The sequence below is a fragment of the Peromyscus maniculatus genome, chromosome 4 (assembly GCF_049852395.1).
Source record: "Peromyscus maniculatus bairdii isolate BWxNUB_F1_BW_parent chromosome 4, HU_Pman_BW_mat_3.1, whole genome shotgun sequence".
Lineage (NCBI taxonomy): Eukaryota > Metazoa > Chordata > Mammalia > Rodentia > Cricetidae > Peromyscus > Peromyscus maniculatus.
This window is the reverse complement of record NC_134855.1, coordinates 103748564-103766758: the sequence shown is the minus strand read 5'-3', so window position 1 is coordinate 103766758 and position 18195 is coordinate 103748564. Positions and strand designations below refer to the sequence as shown.

General features: G+C 40.7%; 1 protein-coding gene across 7 annotated transcripts in view; it reads right to left on the bottom strand.

The window, feature by feature from the left end:
• Galk2 (galactokinase 2) overlaps positions 1 to 18195 on the bottom strand; it is a 114970-nt gene that overhangs the window by 24092 nt on the left and 72683 nt on the right. For all 7 annotated transcript variants that reach the window (XM_015987592.3, XM_015987594.3, XM_006994069.4 and 4 more), the window contains one exon: positions 4409 to 4619. In XM_015987592.3, the coding sequence (XP_015843078.2) occupies positions 4409 to 4619 (211 nt within the window). The remainder of the gene's footprint in view (positions 1 to 4408; positions 4620 to 18195) is intronic.

Below are 18195 nucleotides of genomic sequence, written 5' to 3'. Positions count from 1 at the left end.
CTGAGCTTCCAGGCCCCCAGACCATGAAAGCACGCACCTAAACAATCACAGTGTATTCACTGCCTAGCAAGTAGTTCTTACCAGTCCTAATTGCTTCCGAGTGTTAGTCTGCAGCCATTTCAAACACGTAAAGGATTTGAGGATTTTCCTTCAGAGTGTGGGCTTAATTTTAATGGCTTTGCACATTTCTAAATCTAATTACTAGGAATTTGGAAAAAGAAAACAATTGTGCATGGGCTTTGGGGTCTGGCTGGTTAGTGGAAGCTCCAAGCCAATTAGCTGGGGAAATCAGTTCAAGTCAAAACTAAACATGGCGAAAAGTGGGCACCTCTGGGAAAGGGCAGGGCACCCTCAAGAGCTCTCTGCTAGGAGTCGCTCTCATCCTTGCCTCCAATAATACAATCTGAGTATAGTGACCTCAGCAAGAGCCCCGTCTTCCAAATGGTTAAGAGAAAGGCTTGCTTACAGTCTTAGATCAAACAAAACAAGAACTCAGAAGGACACACCAAATAGATAAAAAGAAAAAAAAAAAAGATTCAGGTCCTCAAAACTCACCTGGAAAACTAGCCGGAGCAAGATGACTAGATTTAGAAATTTAATCGAGCAATATTAATCTATACGAATCTAGAATCAGTGTGTTAACTTGTGTTCCTAGTTTTTAAAATGTTACTCAGTAAATGAAGGAGAAATCCCTTGAGGATAAAAGAAGTACAAACTGGATTAATTCATCCAACAGAGACTTAATGGGTGAAACAAAACATTAGTAAATTACTAGTAAAAATTATAAAAAGGGTAAAAAGGGCCAGGCAGTGGTGGCACATGCCTTTAATCCCAGCACTCGGGAGGCAGAGCCAGGCAGATCTCTGTGAGTTTGATGCCAGCCTGGTCTACAGAGCAAGTTCCAAGACAGGCACCAAAACTACATGAAGAAACCCTGTCTCGAAACAAACAAACAAACAAACAAACAAACAAAATTATAGAAAAGAATACCTAAAAGCAGTTGAACAGGTAGGTTGGATAGAGGTAAGATGAAATATGCATTATTTCTTACAAAAATACTTTAAGGGAAAACTAAATATTTAATAATATTAATTATTAATTTTTCCTTTGTATTTTCCAAGGAGTTCTGGGAAATTAACTTATTCCAGACAATGGTAAAAGAAGGAAAAGAGGAATGACTGCTAGATACAGAAAGAGAAAATGAATACAGAGAAATAGTTGAGGTCAGGTGAGATGTCTAAAGAGAGAGTGTATATTTTATTGAGTTTCCATAAAGGTTAAAATTTCTTTTCAGAAAGAGGAATACCCATAAGAAAAAATAGTGTTGTTTAGCAGCATACGCCTAAGGCAAGACCTAGCGTTTGAGAAGTAAGGGCAAGGGCTAGCCCAGGCAACACTGTCCTCAGGGCTGTGCTCAGGTTCAAGAGGTGGATGGGACAGAAGAGACAAAGGTTACCATGAGACGAAGCATACTGAGGCAGCCCCAAGGCCTCTGAACCTTCAGAGAAGCTCGCTATGGAAAGACTGAGCCAAGAGCATCACTGAGAGAACCTTCTCAGCACCTACAACTCCCTCACCTTTTCACCAGCGACTCCCAAATCACACGATTTCATTGAGACACACACCTGCTCTACATCATTACTCAGGCACTAGGAAAAAAAAAACGGTGACAAGAAATGAATGTCACCTTGTCTCCCCAAATTGCTTCTCATACGACATCCTTAACTTCCTAAGCAGCCTATGCCTTAGCTTTGCCTCCCTGCTGTTTCTGCTGCTCTCTCCCTCTGTCCCTCCTGTCCTTCCTCCAGCAGCTCTAACTGAACCCTCCTTTGCTGTCTGGAGAGTCTAGCCATCATGAATGCTTCATCTTTTCAGCAGAGAGTGGTGACCTAGTTTCTGAATGGGCATCCATGCCAATACATCTGTTGCCTTGCACGGTACACTGTGCCCCCTGGTACACACTCTCCAATACTCAGCCTCTGGAGCCCCCTTTATTCAGCCTCTACTCTGTCTACAACAGCCTCGCACCCTCTCAGGCTGGGGAATCCACAGTTTTTCTACAGGAACCAGCTCAAATTCAAGTTTCCTTCTTCTGAACCAAAGCCACTCATCTCCTCCAGGCTCCCAGGATAAACGCTCTAATTCTAGCAAATACTTGTCAGACTGTTGTGTGGCCCTTATCCCTAGGAGACACTTAATGAGTCACTAGGAGGTAAAGACTTCACCCTACTTACCCGAGCCTATCTGCCAAGTTAAATTAGACAATGTTTTAGGTCAAAAGAGAAAGTCAGACTCCCTGGATGCCCTCCCTCCCAATGCTTTACTTAATTTCTTCATTTAATAAACTTTAATTTTAATTAGTGTGCACAATGATGAGTTACATTACAACATTTTCCTACATGTGTATCATTGCACTTTGTTCATACCCAACTCCTCGTTACCCTCTCTTATCCAGCATCCTGTTGGTCCCTCTCCTTCCTTAAATAGTGTCACATGTATTTATAAACCCAGATTCCACATATATGAGAAAATATACCTAGAAAGCACACACATGTACAGCATTATTTATGAAGGCTTTGGTGAGCTAGGTCTGTCCACAGCCTCTGCCTCCCAGTATACCACTCTTCACTGCAGGCATGAGTTCCAAACGTGCTCTGCTATCCCCCTTCTCGGGCATGGAGCCCTCTCCATGTCTCTGCCCTGCTGGGCCATCCTGTCTGCCTGGGATTCATCTGTTCTTTAACCCTTGGTAGCTGCTACATCATTAGGAAAGCCAATGAGACTTCTCCTTTCTGGTCTGCCAAGTGGACATCAACGACCACACTTGTCTCTCCAGCACTGAGCTCTGTTCATGGACATTGTACGGTTGCTCCTCTAAAGGAGGACCTCCCAATGTGCCTCTTTACATGGCAAAATGGCGAAAACTTGAGTCAACTGTTTTTCTGGAGCAAGAATCAGCAAGCTTTTCCTGCAAAGGGCCAAGTAGGAAACATCTCAGGTTTTGTGGGTTACTCAGTGTCACACTCAGCTCTTGTAGAACCAAAGAACCACAGCAAATAGATCGCTGTGGTCTAGCAAAAACTTCTTCTTGCAAAAACAGATGGTAGGTTTGCTTTGGCCAGCACTCAAGTGCACTCATCCACTTTTAGAGACTGAGTCTGAACTGCAATAGATGCAAGAATGTTAGGAATCAAAACGCCATCCCTGCTCTCAAAGCACCCCCTTATCTTGTCCCAAAGTTGTCATTAGTTGCAGCCCTAAGACATTACTTTGGAGCCAGGTCTTGTGGCAGAGGCCTATGATCCGAGATATGGAGACTGGGGCTAGAGAATTCCAAATACTATATAAGACAGCTTGGATTCCATGGTGAGTTCAAGGCCTGTCTGGGAAACTTAGTGAGATCCTGTCTCAAAAAATTCAATAAAGGCCTGGGGATGTAGCTTAGTGAAACAGCACTTGCTTAGCATGCATGAAGTCCTGGATTCAATCCCTAGTAACACAAAAATAAATAGATAGATAGATGATAGATAGATAGATAGATAGATAGATAGATAGATAGATAGATAGATAGATAAACAAACAAATGAAGGGATAGATGATAGATAGATAAACAAACAAATGAAGGGATAGATGATAGATAGATAGATAGATAGATAGATAGATAGATAGATAGATAGATAGATAGACAGATAAAAATCAGAATTCCATGAAAGGTGATTAGTAGCCAGTTGTATAGCTCAACTGAATAGCACAGTGCAATGGGGCTCTGAGGCTGATCTCTGCACCAAGCCCTTGCCTCCCTAACTTCCCCTCACAGGAAATTAAATCTCAATTAGATATCCAGGTCCCTAGCTTCTCACAAAGAGAAAACCTTTTCTTCTAAGAGGAACAACCAGCCTAAGACTTCATGACAGGCCTCTAAAATGTACCCCATCCTCATCTGTTCCTGATACCATTAGATAAAAACAGCATTGTTCAGAGGCAATCAGCAAAAAATAATAATAACCTGCCATTTTGGCATGTTGCAGGCTACAAACTTCAACAGAAGCAGTGAAGACCTTCCGGTGTTCAGAGTAATAGTAGAGCAGTTACAAGTAACACTCTAACCTAATCTTTTTATATTAACAATATAACTAGAAAGCAAATAGGAAAAATAGACCCAAAAAGAGGGAATTAGAGAACTGAGAGCCTCCTGAGACGCAGAACACCAGCTATACACACAAGAAATGTCTGTTGATAAATGAGTAGGCAGGAAGCTAAAGACCTAGACAACCCAGTTAGCCAAAGCATACATGTTCTCCAAATTCCTTAACATGCGATTTTAAATCCATAGTATCCATGGGGGAGTTTGAACACTCCCATCTGTGTGAGGCAAATGGCCATGCCAGCCTTTTTCCAGCAGACTCACCGTCTTGAGTATTTGGAGTCAGGATTTGGGTGCGGAGTTCCTCCAGGCTAATTCCCAGGTACCTGCAGATCTCCTCCCTGCTGTAGGGCTCAGCATGAAGGGCATCCTCTGTGACCAACAACATTTCCTGCAGACTAACCCCTAGTTTGGTTTGTACTTCTTCTAGCCGCAGGACTTTATCCCATTGTAACCCTTTGTGCTTAGCGAGGACCTGCGAGTTTAAACCAAGACAGAGGTGAAGTTTTACTTCAGAATTCAATATGTTCTGTTTTCATTAGTCACACTCAGTTTGAATTTTTTTTTTCATTCAAACTATCCAAGTCTCCCACCATTGCTTGGAAATGCATTGTGGGCTCAGATGTTTGTAATTAAATATACCTATATGACAGTCACTTAAAACACACACATTGCAAATGCATGCAGGAGCATGTGTGCACACACACAACTCCTCTCTCTTATTGTTTTTGCCTGTCACCTCTATCCCTTAGGGCAGTGGTTCTCAACCCAAGGGTCACAACTTCTTGGGAGTTGCATATCAGATATCCTACCTATCAGATATTTAAGTTACAATTCATAAAAGTAGCAAAATTCAGTTTTGAAGCAGCAATGAAATAATTCTATGATTGGGGGTCACCATAAGATGAGGAACTGTATTAAAGAGTTGCAGCATTAGGAAGGTTGAGAACCACTGCCTTAGAACTATTCTTGAATATTTTCACTCTTTTATCTCTATTCAAGCTATCTATACTTTATAGATTAAGTCTGGAGAAAACTATTCAAATCTCATTTGACCTTAGTCCTGAGTCAGCTGCAGTCCTGACTCTTAAAATACTTCCTGTTTATCATGTGAGTCTTGAAAATGGCTAATGAATTTAAGTATCTGAGTTCTTAGAGTCAAGTTTCAGCTTTTAAATACAAACCTCACTGGTGACGCTATGAAAAGTTCCTTCATTGGCTCCATGGTAGTAGTATATCTGTATATTTCTCCACCCTCAAGAAAGAGCTTGGTTTCGAGTTGCATCTTGAGGTAGCCCCACAATCTCATGGAAGGCCAGAATAAACCAAATCTTTCTAATCAGGTCTACTCATGGGAGTCCTAATCCCAGAATACATTTGTCTCATTATCCCTCCCTCAAACACTGACAGCCCTTCATAGCTGAGAAAACAGTGAAGGGTCTTCTCTCTCTGAGGTCTGAACAGTTCATTATCTGGATGTAAAGACAGCAGTTACAAAAAGAAAAAAGCCAGAAAGTAGGAGATTAGTCAATAAAATGTGTACTGACCTGCTCTTCCATTTATTGATTTGATTTTCTTTTTTTCTCTTTATTTAAAAAATGTCTTTCATACAATATATTTTGATGTTTCCTCTCCCCAAACTCCTCCCAGAATTTTCCCAGCTTCCTATCTCCCTACCCACCCAACTTCATGCTCTCTCTTTAAAAAAAAAAAAAAAAAACCCACAAAACACAAAATGAAAATCAGAACAAACAAAAAAATCAGTAAGACAAAAGCATACCGAAACAAAACAAAAACAAAATAAAACAAAAAGCCTACACAAAAAACATGGAATTTGTTTGTGTTAGCCAACTACTCCTGGTCAAGGGGTCTGTCCTTTAAAGTGGTTCATATACCAAATGAGACTGCATTGAAGAAAACTGGTTTTCCCTTTGACAGTGGGTATCAGTTGCAGATTGCTGCTTGGTTAGGAGTGGGAGCCCATGTCCACTACTCCTTTTCGGTGCTGAGACCCTGTCTACCCTGTATCTGTGCAGGTTTGTGCATGCTGCCACAGTCTCTGTGAATTCATATGTGCATCAGTCCTGTTGTGTCTGGAAAACACGGTTTCCTTTGAGTCACCCACCACCTCTGGTTCTTACAATCTTCCTGCCTCCTCTTCCACATAGATGCCAGGGCCTTGAGGGGAGGGGTTTGATGAAGACATCCCGTTTAGGACTGAGTGCTCCAAAGGTCATCACTCTGTACATTGTCCAGTTGTGGATGTCTGTGTCAGTTCCCACCTACTGCAAGAAGAAACTTCACTGATGTGGGCTGAACTTCTCTGATGTGGGCTGAGTGAAGCACTGATCTATAGGTATAGGGGTATGCAATTAGGAGTCATTTTATTACTGTATTCCTTTAGCAGAGTAATAGTAGTAGGCATTTCCCTGGGCCCATGACCTATCTAGTCTCAGGTGCTTGGCACTTTTAGCAGTGTCAGGGATAGGCTCTATCTCATAGAGTGGACCTTAAAAACAGTTGTGTTTTTTTTTTAAGTGGTTGGTGACTCCTGTAACATGTGTACCACTATTGCACCAGCATGTCCTGCAGGCAGGTCACTGTTGTAGGCTGCAGGATTTGAAGCTGGGTGATGTTGATGATCACCTTTCTGCTCTGGAAGTGTTCAGAGTACCTTCTAGTGCCAAGAACACTTCTGAAGAGGGGTGAAGCTTCCAGCTGGGCACCAGCTCTACTTCTCCAAGTGTTCTGTGACATAAATAAGTGTTGTCTTTGCAATAGGGCCTTATGATCAGGTTGTAGAGAGAAAGCAACAGCACTGGCAATAGCCTACGATGTTTGGGGAGGTTTCATGGTACCCCTCTGGTCAGTGACTCAAGAAGATATAACATTCCTGGCACTGGGGGATTTATTTGGTGGTATAAGATGTCTAATTGGGGCATTGCCGCTCCTATTATTTGGAGACTCATTTAAATTTCTTTTACATGTGTACATAGTTTAGGAACTTCTGTGGTAGTAGGTTTCCATGCGGCTTTTTAAATGTCCTCTTAGTGTTGCCACTCCCCATATCTGCTGTGGGATGTTCTGTATGTCCTGTGGGAGCCCTTCTTGGGTTCTTTGTGGCGTTACCCAGCAGGTCCGCATAGAGGATGATTAGGACCATGGGCCTGAGTGCAGGTGTCTGAGATGGTCTGCACTTGGCTGTGCTGGGGGATGGTCTGTATGTCAAGTTGTTCTGATTGATCAATAAATAAAACCTGATCGGCTGTGGCTAGGCAGGAAGGATAGGCGGGACTAACAGAGAGGAGAAATAAAAGGACAGGAAGGCAGGACTGACTGCAGCCGCCGCCATGACCAGCAGCATGTGAAGACGCCGGTAAGCCACCAGCCACGTGGCAAGGAATAGATTTATGGAAATGGTTAATTTAAGATAAAAGAACAGTTAGCAAGAAGCCTGCCATGGCCATACAGTTTGTAAGCAATATAAGTCTCTGTGTTTACTTGGTTGGGTCTGAGCGGCTGTGGGACTGGCAGGTGACAGAGATTTGTCCTGACTGTGGGCAAGGCAGAAAAACTCTAGCTACACATATCCTTCCTTTACCCTTCTCTTCTATTTAATCCTCCTATTCTAGTTTCGCCTTCCTTGGAAGAACCTCTCCTTCTCCATGGTCTCTTACCAGGTTCCTGACCTCTATGGCTATTCAGATTGTAGCACATATTTTGAAAGCTAAAAACTAACACCCACATATGAGAGAAAATATACAATATTTGTCTAGTGGAGTCTGGGTTAACTCACTCAAGATTATTTTTTCTAGCTCAATCCATTTACCTGAAATTTTCATTTTCCTTAACAGCTGAATAATATTTATTTATTGTTAAATGTACCATATTTTCAATAACCATTCATCAGTTGATGGACATCTAGGCTCTTCCTAATTTCTAGCTTTTATGAATTGAACAGCAATGACTATAGATAAGCAAGTGTCTTTGTAGTAGGATGTGGAGTCCTTTGGTTATATGCTCAAGAGTGGTGTAGCTAGATCTTGAGATAGATCTATTTTCAGCTCCCTAAGGAACTACCACACTGATTTCCACATTGCTGGACAAGTTTGCACTCCCACCAGCAATGAATACGTGTTTCTTTTTCCCTACAACTTTGCCAGAATGTGATGTCATTTATTTTATTGACTTTGGCCATCCTGACTGGGGTAAGATAAAATCTCAAAGTAGTTTTAATTTGCACTTCCTAGTGGCTAAGTATGTTGAACATTTCTTTAAGTGTTTCTCAGCCACTTGTGTTTCATCTTGTGAGAACTCTCTGCTTAGTTCTGTACCCCACTTTTTAATTGCGTTATTTGTTTTCTGGATGCTTAGATTTTTAGTTCTGATTTTCTTTCTTTTGAACAAGATACAGGACTTACCAAAAGATGGCTGCAAGTTTTGTTAGGATCGCTCACTTCTGAAAATGTTACTAGCTGAAGTTCTCAAACTTGTTAATCATCTTAAAAACAAAACAAAACAAAAAACACCCTGACTCATATACTTAAAAGGGATGATTTTAAAGAACTGGGAACAGAGACAATACAGTTGTTTTTCTGTTCAATTATTTCACAGAACAGGGTATCGCTTTTTCTTTTTTAGTGTTTGTTCCCATTTTCTCTCCATTACTCTCATTGAGTTTGTTCTTTGATAATTTTATATATGTATAAAATCCCTCCTGATCACTGCACTTCTTGGCCTCTCTAATCTCCCTCCCACTCCTATTAAAGCCCCTTCTCCCCAGAAGTCCATCTCCCATAATTATGTCTTTGTTTTTCCTTTCTGTTGTTCTGTTTTGTTTTTGTTTTTGAGACTCAGAGGTTAACTAGGATCATCTGTGTGTCCATGACTTTGGGACTATTTACTGGAGCCTGGTGGGAGCCTCCGTGGGCACACACCTGAATGACTGCCTCACCAACGCCAACCATCAGTAGCCAATAGTCCAGCCAGGAGGACAGGGCCCTGCGATTTCCTTCTAACCCATTATTAACTGTTGATAGTCCTGCTGCAGCAATCATAGTTGATATGAGGTTATTACTTCTTGGACTGTGCCATGCCTAGAGGTAAGAATTTCAAGGCCTTTTCCTTACATTCCAGCTCTTACATTCTTTCTACTTCCGCTTCTGCAACAATCTTTAAGCCTTGGAAGTGTTGATATAAATGTCTAGTTTAAGGTAGCATATTCCACTATCACTTATTCTCACAACCTCGAGCACATGAGTCTCTGCACATACCATCATTCATTGCAGAAAAGCTTCTCTGTTTAAGGCAGGAAATAACATTTATCTATAATTCCTTCAAATAAATTTTTAGAAGGCAGCTTGGTACCATAACAATTTAGCCAAACAACAGTATTAAGTTCACCCCTAGGGCCTGACTTCCTCAGCCACAGGTTTTTGACCAGGTTTACAGTACCAGGCATGAATTCATTCTTGTGGAGCAAGCCTCAAATACAACCAGAGACTCATTGGTTATTCCTTTAGCAGCTGTACCACTATTACTCAGTGGGCACCTCTTGCCTGATAGGTTCAAAGAGTTCATAGCTGGGTAAGACTGTTCATGCCTGTTCTCCCCCAGTAGCCTATAGAGTAACTTCCAGGACTATGAGAGCTAGGAAGCAGAAAGGAAGCCTCATGCTCAGTTCTAGATGACTGGGGTTATTTAATAACAACAAAAAAAGGAGAAGGACATGAAGTTGGGAGAGAGACAGGTAGGGGAGCACTAGGGGGAGTTAGAGGTAGATAGCAGTGGATAAATACAATCAAAATATATTGTATACATGCATCAGATTTTCAAATACTAAATTTAAAAATAGTACTAAAAATAAGAGATGGCAGTAAGTGGCACAAACAACCACTAACTACTAAGTAAAAAAAGGTAGAAAGTATTGACAAGTGCATTCCTCTGAAAGAGAGGGGGAGTGAAGGAGGGGGAGAGCAAGGGGAGAAAGAGGAAGGGAAAGAATGAGGAGGACGGGAACAAAAAGCAGTTCCCTAGGATAGCTGCCATCTCCATCTCCACTTGAACCACTCACGCTGTCCTAGACACTTGGAAAAAGCCTCCTGGCCCAGCGGCTTGTATGACCACTCCGAGAGGCATGCCTGCAGCCCACAGGCTCCTTCCAGAGGAAGCTCCACATTGTTTTTCCCTGTATGCACAGACACTAACATGAAGAGGTGCAGTCCACTCCAGCAACATCACAGTTTTCTGTTAGCCTGATGTCCATTTCACTTTCAGCTAACAGGTCTACAAAGCCAAGTTGGCATGCATTTCGATTAAAGAATAAAATCTTCCACGTGCTCACGACAACAGCTGCATCGCCCATGAGCTGCTGCATTGCTGTGAGGGAGCAAAATAGGAAAGCCACTTAAGCCCTTAGAAATTTGGCCCAGGGATCAGAAGGATGACTTGCAGATGAGAGAGAGGGTGAGATCACTTGCTCAGAGACAGAACCTGAGGGAGTTCGCCACGGCTACCTTCATGACCGGCACACTTTGCGTCTTGGAAGCAGGGGCATGAGTCAGGGTTGCAGGTCACTTCCTCACAGCTTCCCACTCAGCAGCATGGAGAAGCTCAGAGACAGCAGTTCTTCGACATCCCTCACATCCTTTTCACCACAGCAAACATGAAGGGTTCACATCAGATACCCCTTTCAGGGAGGGTCCTGAGTCCTGGTCCATGCTCTACAGACTTTATAGCAGGTAACAATTCTTTGTCCACAGTGATGGGAAAGGCCGGGACAAACAGATTAGGACCCTGCATTAGTTAGCTTTCTCTCTCAGGCAGGACTATGAGGAACAGGATTTGTGACACAAGTTAGCCTAAGTCTCACTAGAGAAGTACGAAGTGACACAGGAAGAGAAGCCAGTAGGAGGGACACTGGTGTGGACAGCTAAAACGGAGCCTGCTGGCCTTCAAAGACTGTTATGTATGAACCTCAGCTGCATCTTTACCTAAAGGCATGACAAATGGGTATTTACCACTAAATCACAACAGTCACTCATTGGGCTGCTCTCAAGAGATGACCTTCCTAGTACTTACAGGGCGTCCTGTCTACAAACTAAAGAACTAGGCACTCTTCTACATCAAGAAAACACTCTCGCTGAGAATGGCCAGAGATCTAACAAAAGGGCATAGTACTTACTGCAAGGACATGGACCTCAAGGAATCCACTTGAATGTCGGAATCCACTTCTCTGGCTTCCTTACCACAAATAGTAGTACTAACTAGCCAATGGAAAAGGCATCCAGCCTTCTCAACAGGTGAATGTCCTAACCGGCTTTCTGTAGCAGTGAAAAAAACATCATGATCAAAACCAGCTTGGGGAGGAGAGGGTTTACTTCAGCTTGCAGATTACAGCCCATCATTGAGAGAGGCCAGAACAGGAGCGCAAGATAGGAACCCAGAGGCAGGAACTGACGGAGTTCATGGAAGAACTGTGCTTACCAGCTGGCTTTCCATGACATGCTCAGCTTGCTTTCTTATATGATCCAGGACTGCCTGCCTAGGAATGGTCCCACCCTAGTGGGCTGGGCCCTTCCTACATAAATCATTAATCAACAAAATGCCCCCCAATGTGCCCGATGGCCAGTTCTATGGAGGCAACACCTTAACTGAGGTTCCCTTCTGCCAGCTGAGTCTGTGTCAAATTGACAACAAAATCTTCTCCCCCGACACAGGTGCTAACTCCAGTCCCAGGAGATCAATCTGACGCCTCTTCTCCCCTCTGTTGGTACCTGGCATGCACATGGTACACAGATAAACATGCAGGCAATACACTCATGCACATAAAATACAAATTTTAATTTAATAAAAACTTTTAAACAAACAATAGAACTATAATGTAATCAAGTCATTCATTCCTGATCATCTACACAAAGAACTCTAACTCAACATACTGTAGAGACATTTGCACATCCATGTTTACTGCTTCACTAGTCAAAATAACTAAGAAACGGACCAAGCCAAGATCATTAGTAGAAGAATGGAGAAGGGAATGTAGTACATAAATACAATGAGCTTTTCTTCAATCAGGCAGAAAAATGAAATCACAGCATTTATAGGGAAAAGGATGGAACTAGAGAACACTTTGTTAAATAAAAAAGCCAGACACAGAAAAACAAATCATGTTTCCTCTTGTATGTAAAATAGTGATTTTAAGTGTGTGTGTGTGTGTGTGTGTGTGTGTGTGTGTGTGTGTGTAAAAACCAGAAAGGGAATCATGAGAAGAGAGGAAGAACTAGCTTAGGTGGGTAATGGAATATGTATGACGTGAAAGCAGAAGGGAGGGGCTACTGAGGGGGAAGAAAAGGAACCAGCAAGAAGAGGCAGTTAGAATGGGAAGAAGAAGAAGGAAGAGGGAAGGAAGGAAGGCATGGAGAGAGGGAGGAAGGGTAAAAAGAGGGCCTACCAAAAAAAAAGTGTGGTAGGAGAATTGTTCGTGTGGCCATTCCACTATGCCAACAAAGCCACCTTGAATCAAAGGATGGAGTCAGTAACTGGCTGATTGGGATCAGCCATAGAGTTGCTGGAGGGCTGAGGAGGTCTGCTAGAGAGGGACAGGAAGAGAGAAAAGGGATTTCAGGGGCATTTTTCAGAGCTGTTGGATCAGGAAAAACATGGAGAGATGGTCAGCCAATTAACTCTCCATTGTTCCTTGGATTTATCAGGTCTTTATCTCAATGTCTGACTCCTGAGTTTATACTGGAACAATTTAGGTAATTGTTTCATCTGACATCCAACTCAGGGACTTAGATCACACCCTAGCTTCTCACTGAGGGCAAATATGCTGATTTGCAAAGACAATTTAGATTTCATGATCACACCTTGGTACAATTATATATAGCAGCTTTGAATGCTTGGGACAGGGTTGAAGAATCAGGAAAGAGGACTGAGTCATTTACTAAAATTATACAAGGCCCAAAAGAAGCCTTCACTAATTTTTTTTTTACAAAGATTGACTTCAGCTGTTAATATCATATACAGAAGTTAGACAAATATTAATTAAATCTTTTACTTTTGAAAATGCTAATTCAGAATAAAAAGGGTGATTAGGCCTTTAAAAGCAAGATTAGCACCAACAGATGAATGGAATAGAAATACAGCTGATATTGGATTTCACACGTATGATGCTACCTTGATAGAAGTAATTTGTAGAAATTTTAAGAAAAATCAAAATGTCAAATGTTTTAATTGTGGTAAAGTCATTTGAAGAGGAACTGCAGGCAAGATGTTCCTAGAAATAACTTTTTTTTCTAGAGATAATTCAAACAAAAGGCCCCAGTCTTCTGCAATATGCAGAAGGTATAGCAAAGGCCAGTATTGCATTCATGAATGCAGATCAACAAGGAAAAGGCAAGGTAACCCTGTGCTGTCAGGAAATACCTTAGGGGGCCTCTCACTGGCCCCAACATCAAATTTGGTTCAATCATTCCCCATCAGCATTGGGAAAACTCCTCCACAGAGCAATTAAAAGACTTAATACCTGTTCTTTAAAACCACACTGCTCTGGATGTAACCAAAGACAGAACAACTTCTATAGATACAACAAAAAGTTCAGGAGAGACTAGAAAACAAGTATTTTGGCAAACTGCAATAAATGATCAGGGACCAAAACTAAAAATACATATAAACGGCATTGAAATGGAAGGTTTGCTAGACATAGGTGCAAATGCAACAATTTCATCAAAACCTTGGCATCCAGATTGGCCTCCTCAGGAGGTAAATGTTCAACTTCTGGGGATTGGAACTTTATCTCAGGTAAAAAAAAAAAAAAAAAAAGTGTAAGATGGGTCAAATGCACGGAATCAGAAGGACAGATAGGAAAATTAAAAACATATGTGACTAGCATAGCAATGAATTTATGGGGACATGATTCATTGCAGCAATAGAAAACATAGATTGACATTCCTCTAATCTCAGAAACAAACTGTAAAATAAAGAATGCTTCTGAGGGAAATATTAAAGCATATTATCAAGAACAGTCAACAGACTGTTCAGGTTGTACATAAGCAGGGCACAACAGCTGGTGATCTTTCAAAGTTACCAACAGTCCTACCTTTAAAATGGTTAACTGACAAACCTGTCTGGATGTAACAATGACCTTTGACATCAGAAAAATTACAGGCATCAGAACAGCTGGTACAGGAGCAGCTAAATGCTCAACATACTGATAAATTGACCAGTCCTTGGAATTCTCCTATATTTGTCATTAAAAGAAATCTGGAAAATGAAGAATGTTAACAGATTTAAGAACCATAAATAAGGTGGTTCAGCCAACAGGCTCTTTACAAGGTAATGAAATTGATCAGCTATTGGTAGTAAATGAACAAGAAGCCTCAGAATTCCATAAAAAACACCATGTTAATAGCAAATGTTAAGAAAGTTTTTCTATCACTTGGCCAAAGAAATTATAAGGAAATACCATACTTGTTCTTTGTATAACCAAACTCCACTAATTGCAGAAAGTAATCCAAAGGACACTCAAAGAAATAAAATTTGGAAAATGGATGTGTTTCATTTTGTGGAGTTTGAAAATATAAAGTATGTGCACCGTTACCATAGATACAAATTCAGGATTTCAGTGCACAACTGCTTTGAGTTCTGAAAGGTCTGATTCTGTAATCACACATTTATTAAAAGTTACAGCCATTATGGGAATACCTGTACAAATTAAGACTGCCAGTGGTCTAGCATATGTCTCTAGGAAAGTGAAACCGGTTTTTTTGCATATTACAATATAAAACATATTACAGGTATAATACACAATCCTACAGGACAAGCAGTTATAGAAAGATCTAATCATACTTTATATATGTTTAATAAACAGAAATGGGTAAAAAAGACCTCCAGAGATAGATTACACAATGCTTTGTTAACTTTACACTTTTTAAATGCTAATGAGAAAGGAATGACAGCTGTGGAGAGACATTGGATAGCAGAAAAAAAAAAAAACTACTGATTTAAATCAGCCTGTATACTACTTTAAAGATGTGATGACCTCAGAATGGAAACCAGGATATGTGTTACATTGGGGAAGAAGTTTTGCTTTTGTTTCCACAGGAAAAGAAAAGCTATGAATACCATCAAAATTGATAAAGATTAGATTTGAACAGGAGAGACCTCTTGATTAGGAGAGGCGATAGTTCACCAAACAGTGTGGCCATTCAACATGCCAAGAAAGGAAACTGCCCAAAGTTAAGGTTGGGGTAGGGTTTTGTTTTTGTCTTTCTGGGAGAATAAAAGCATCCAACTAAGGAATCTGAAGACCACTGGACAAATGAGACATCTTAAGAAGAAAGATGAATTACCCAGAGAAAATGCCCTAAGAAAAAGAGTAAATTGGCCCTAATGGTATAACACACTTCCAATAGGATGAAATCTCATAAATCTTCCCAAATGTTTGTTTCTAATGTTCTCTACAGACATATAAGGCAAATGGTCTTTTTGTAGTCCCAATTCAATTAAAAGTTATGCTGGCTTTGGAATTAGAGCATGGCTCTCTTCTTCTCTAAACCCAAGCATACTTCTTAAAGGAAAACCCAAAATATCTGTCTCATGTCAGAAGATCCACCTGGATATGAGACAGAAGAAAAACCAAAACTAGGGACTGTTCTATTGCCACCAATCCCATAATTCTTTGGTTTTATTTTGACTCTTAAAACTTTGCTTTAAATATAATATTGTCTCAAAATTTATAAGATTAATATGTATTAAATATTTATAAACCTTCTGTCATGATATTAATGGTCATATAGAGTACTAACTAATTCTAGAAATAGGCTTAATCTAGCTTCCTGTACATGATTTCAGACTTGAGTCTGAAGCAGATAACTAGGAACTAAGTTTGTGTACCATGAATGTATTTAACGAATTGTGGTCCTTTAATCCCTCCTATATCTGCTGCAGACAACATTTAAAATGTTTAAGCTTTCTGCAGTGAACTGTGACCATTCCTAACAGTAACCTTTGAAGCCTTTAAAAGGATGTTGGGGCCCTACAATGATGAATCCACCAGGATTGTGGTAACACTCCTAAGCTGGCAAACACCACCCAAAGATCAGCTTTGGACTACAAACTGCTCAGGACAATTTCAAAGCAGTTAACTAACATGGCCCAGCCTCATAACCTGCTCCAGTAAGCACTTCAGATAAGCCCTGTACTCTCCCATTATACCAAGACTGGACAACAGCTAGCTCTCCCCGAACTTGATCTTTATCTCAGTTTTTTAGGGTCCCCTAAAGATGCCATTGCCCACAGACAAAAAAAAGTAATTTTAAGAAAATGACGCCCACATTCCCAAGAGGTGGGGTAGGTGGGTTTTTGCTAGTTCGATGGATGTTTGTCATCATTTAAGGGGGTTGGCTACAAGTTGTTATTGGTCACAATCATGGAGGAAACTGAGCAAAGGAAATTAGATTCAGGGATCTAGTTCTGAAAAGAAAAAGGGGAGATATAGAAATGATAGGATAAAAGGGTAGATTATTAAATCTACTTTCAAACTAAAAAAGCAACTACTAGTCTCAAATATTTTACATTGGTATGGATTTTTTATATTGATACAAATCTAAGGTTATTTTTGTTATACTGTATTATATGATTCTATTTCTTTTTTTAAGGTTTTGTACCTATGCAGCACGTTTAAAAATGTAATGCAAAATTCTAGTTCTTGAAAGCTATTTCGGATAATAAAGAAATACAACTTAGTAGTTAGTCATCTATAACAATCAAACTTTATGTTTTCAAGGTCAATCAGAGACAGATTTTTAAATAGACAGTCTTCAAACACTTCAGAGACCTACAGAATATGGCATTTTAATGTTTTAGTAATATAACGCTTTTTATGATAATGAGACACATCCACTCCTGGCAGCACCAATCTTCAAAAGAGCATGGCAGGCATTGAAGAACCTTCATGTAGAGCTTGCTTTCATTTATGGCAAAGTTAGCCACTGGGCAAAAGAGCTGCCCTTGCCTCAACTGCTGACAGTATGCTGTCCAAATTAGACAAGCAGGACACAAAAGAAGGGAACTACCAAACTTTGCCAAGACAAGTTAAAATAGTTCTTCAAAACTCCTGCTTTACAGAAAAGTCTGTCAAATATTTTAAGCCTGTAGGCCAAAGATGTATGCCTCAACATTACAGAGGAACCTGGGGGTAAATGTCCAGGCAGCCAAATGTTTTTGCCATTTCTTAGTTTTGGAAGTTGCTTGCGCTATACGTCCTGTTTACTCAGGTACTATATCCTTCTTGGGTCTCTAATCAGGTTGAAGACAGATAGTTATAGTTACAGTTTTCCTTAGTGATGATAGAAAGTAAATTAGGTACAAAACTTTGGACTCACCAAGATAGGATATATAACAGAGAATTTTCTTTGAATTTGCCAAATACTAAGAAACTGGGCATTATGAATGTATTTCTTTTTTTTTAAAGATTTATCTATTTATTATGTATACAGTGTCCTGTCTGCATGTATGCCTTCAGGCCAGAAGAGGGCGCCAAATCTCATTACAGATGGTTGTGAGCCACCATGTGGTTGCTGGGAATTGAACTCAGGACTTCTGGAAGAGCAGTCGGTGCTCTTAACCTCTGAGCCATCTCTCCAGCCCCATGAATGTATTTCTTACTTGATAATTGTTCTTTTTTTTTTTTTTTTTTTTTTTTTTTGGTTTTTCGAGACAGGGTTTCTCTGTGTAGCTTTGCGCCTTTTCCTGGAACTCACTTGGTAGCCCAGGCTGGCCTCGAACTCACAGAGATCCGCCTGGCTCTGCCTCCCGAGTGCTGGGATTAAAGGCGTGCGCCACCACCGCCCGGCTGATAATTGTTCTTATTGTATATAGTTTTACTATGTTAGAGTTAAAAACCTTTCCTTTTTATTTAGACAAAAAGGGGGAAATGTTGCAGGAGAATTGTTCATTCCACTGTGCCAATAGAGCCACCCTGAATCAAAGTCAGCAATTGGCTGACCAGGATCAGCCATAGAGTTGCTAAAGGACTAAGTAGTTCTGCTAGA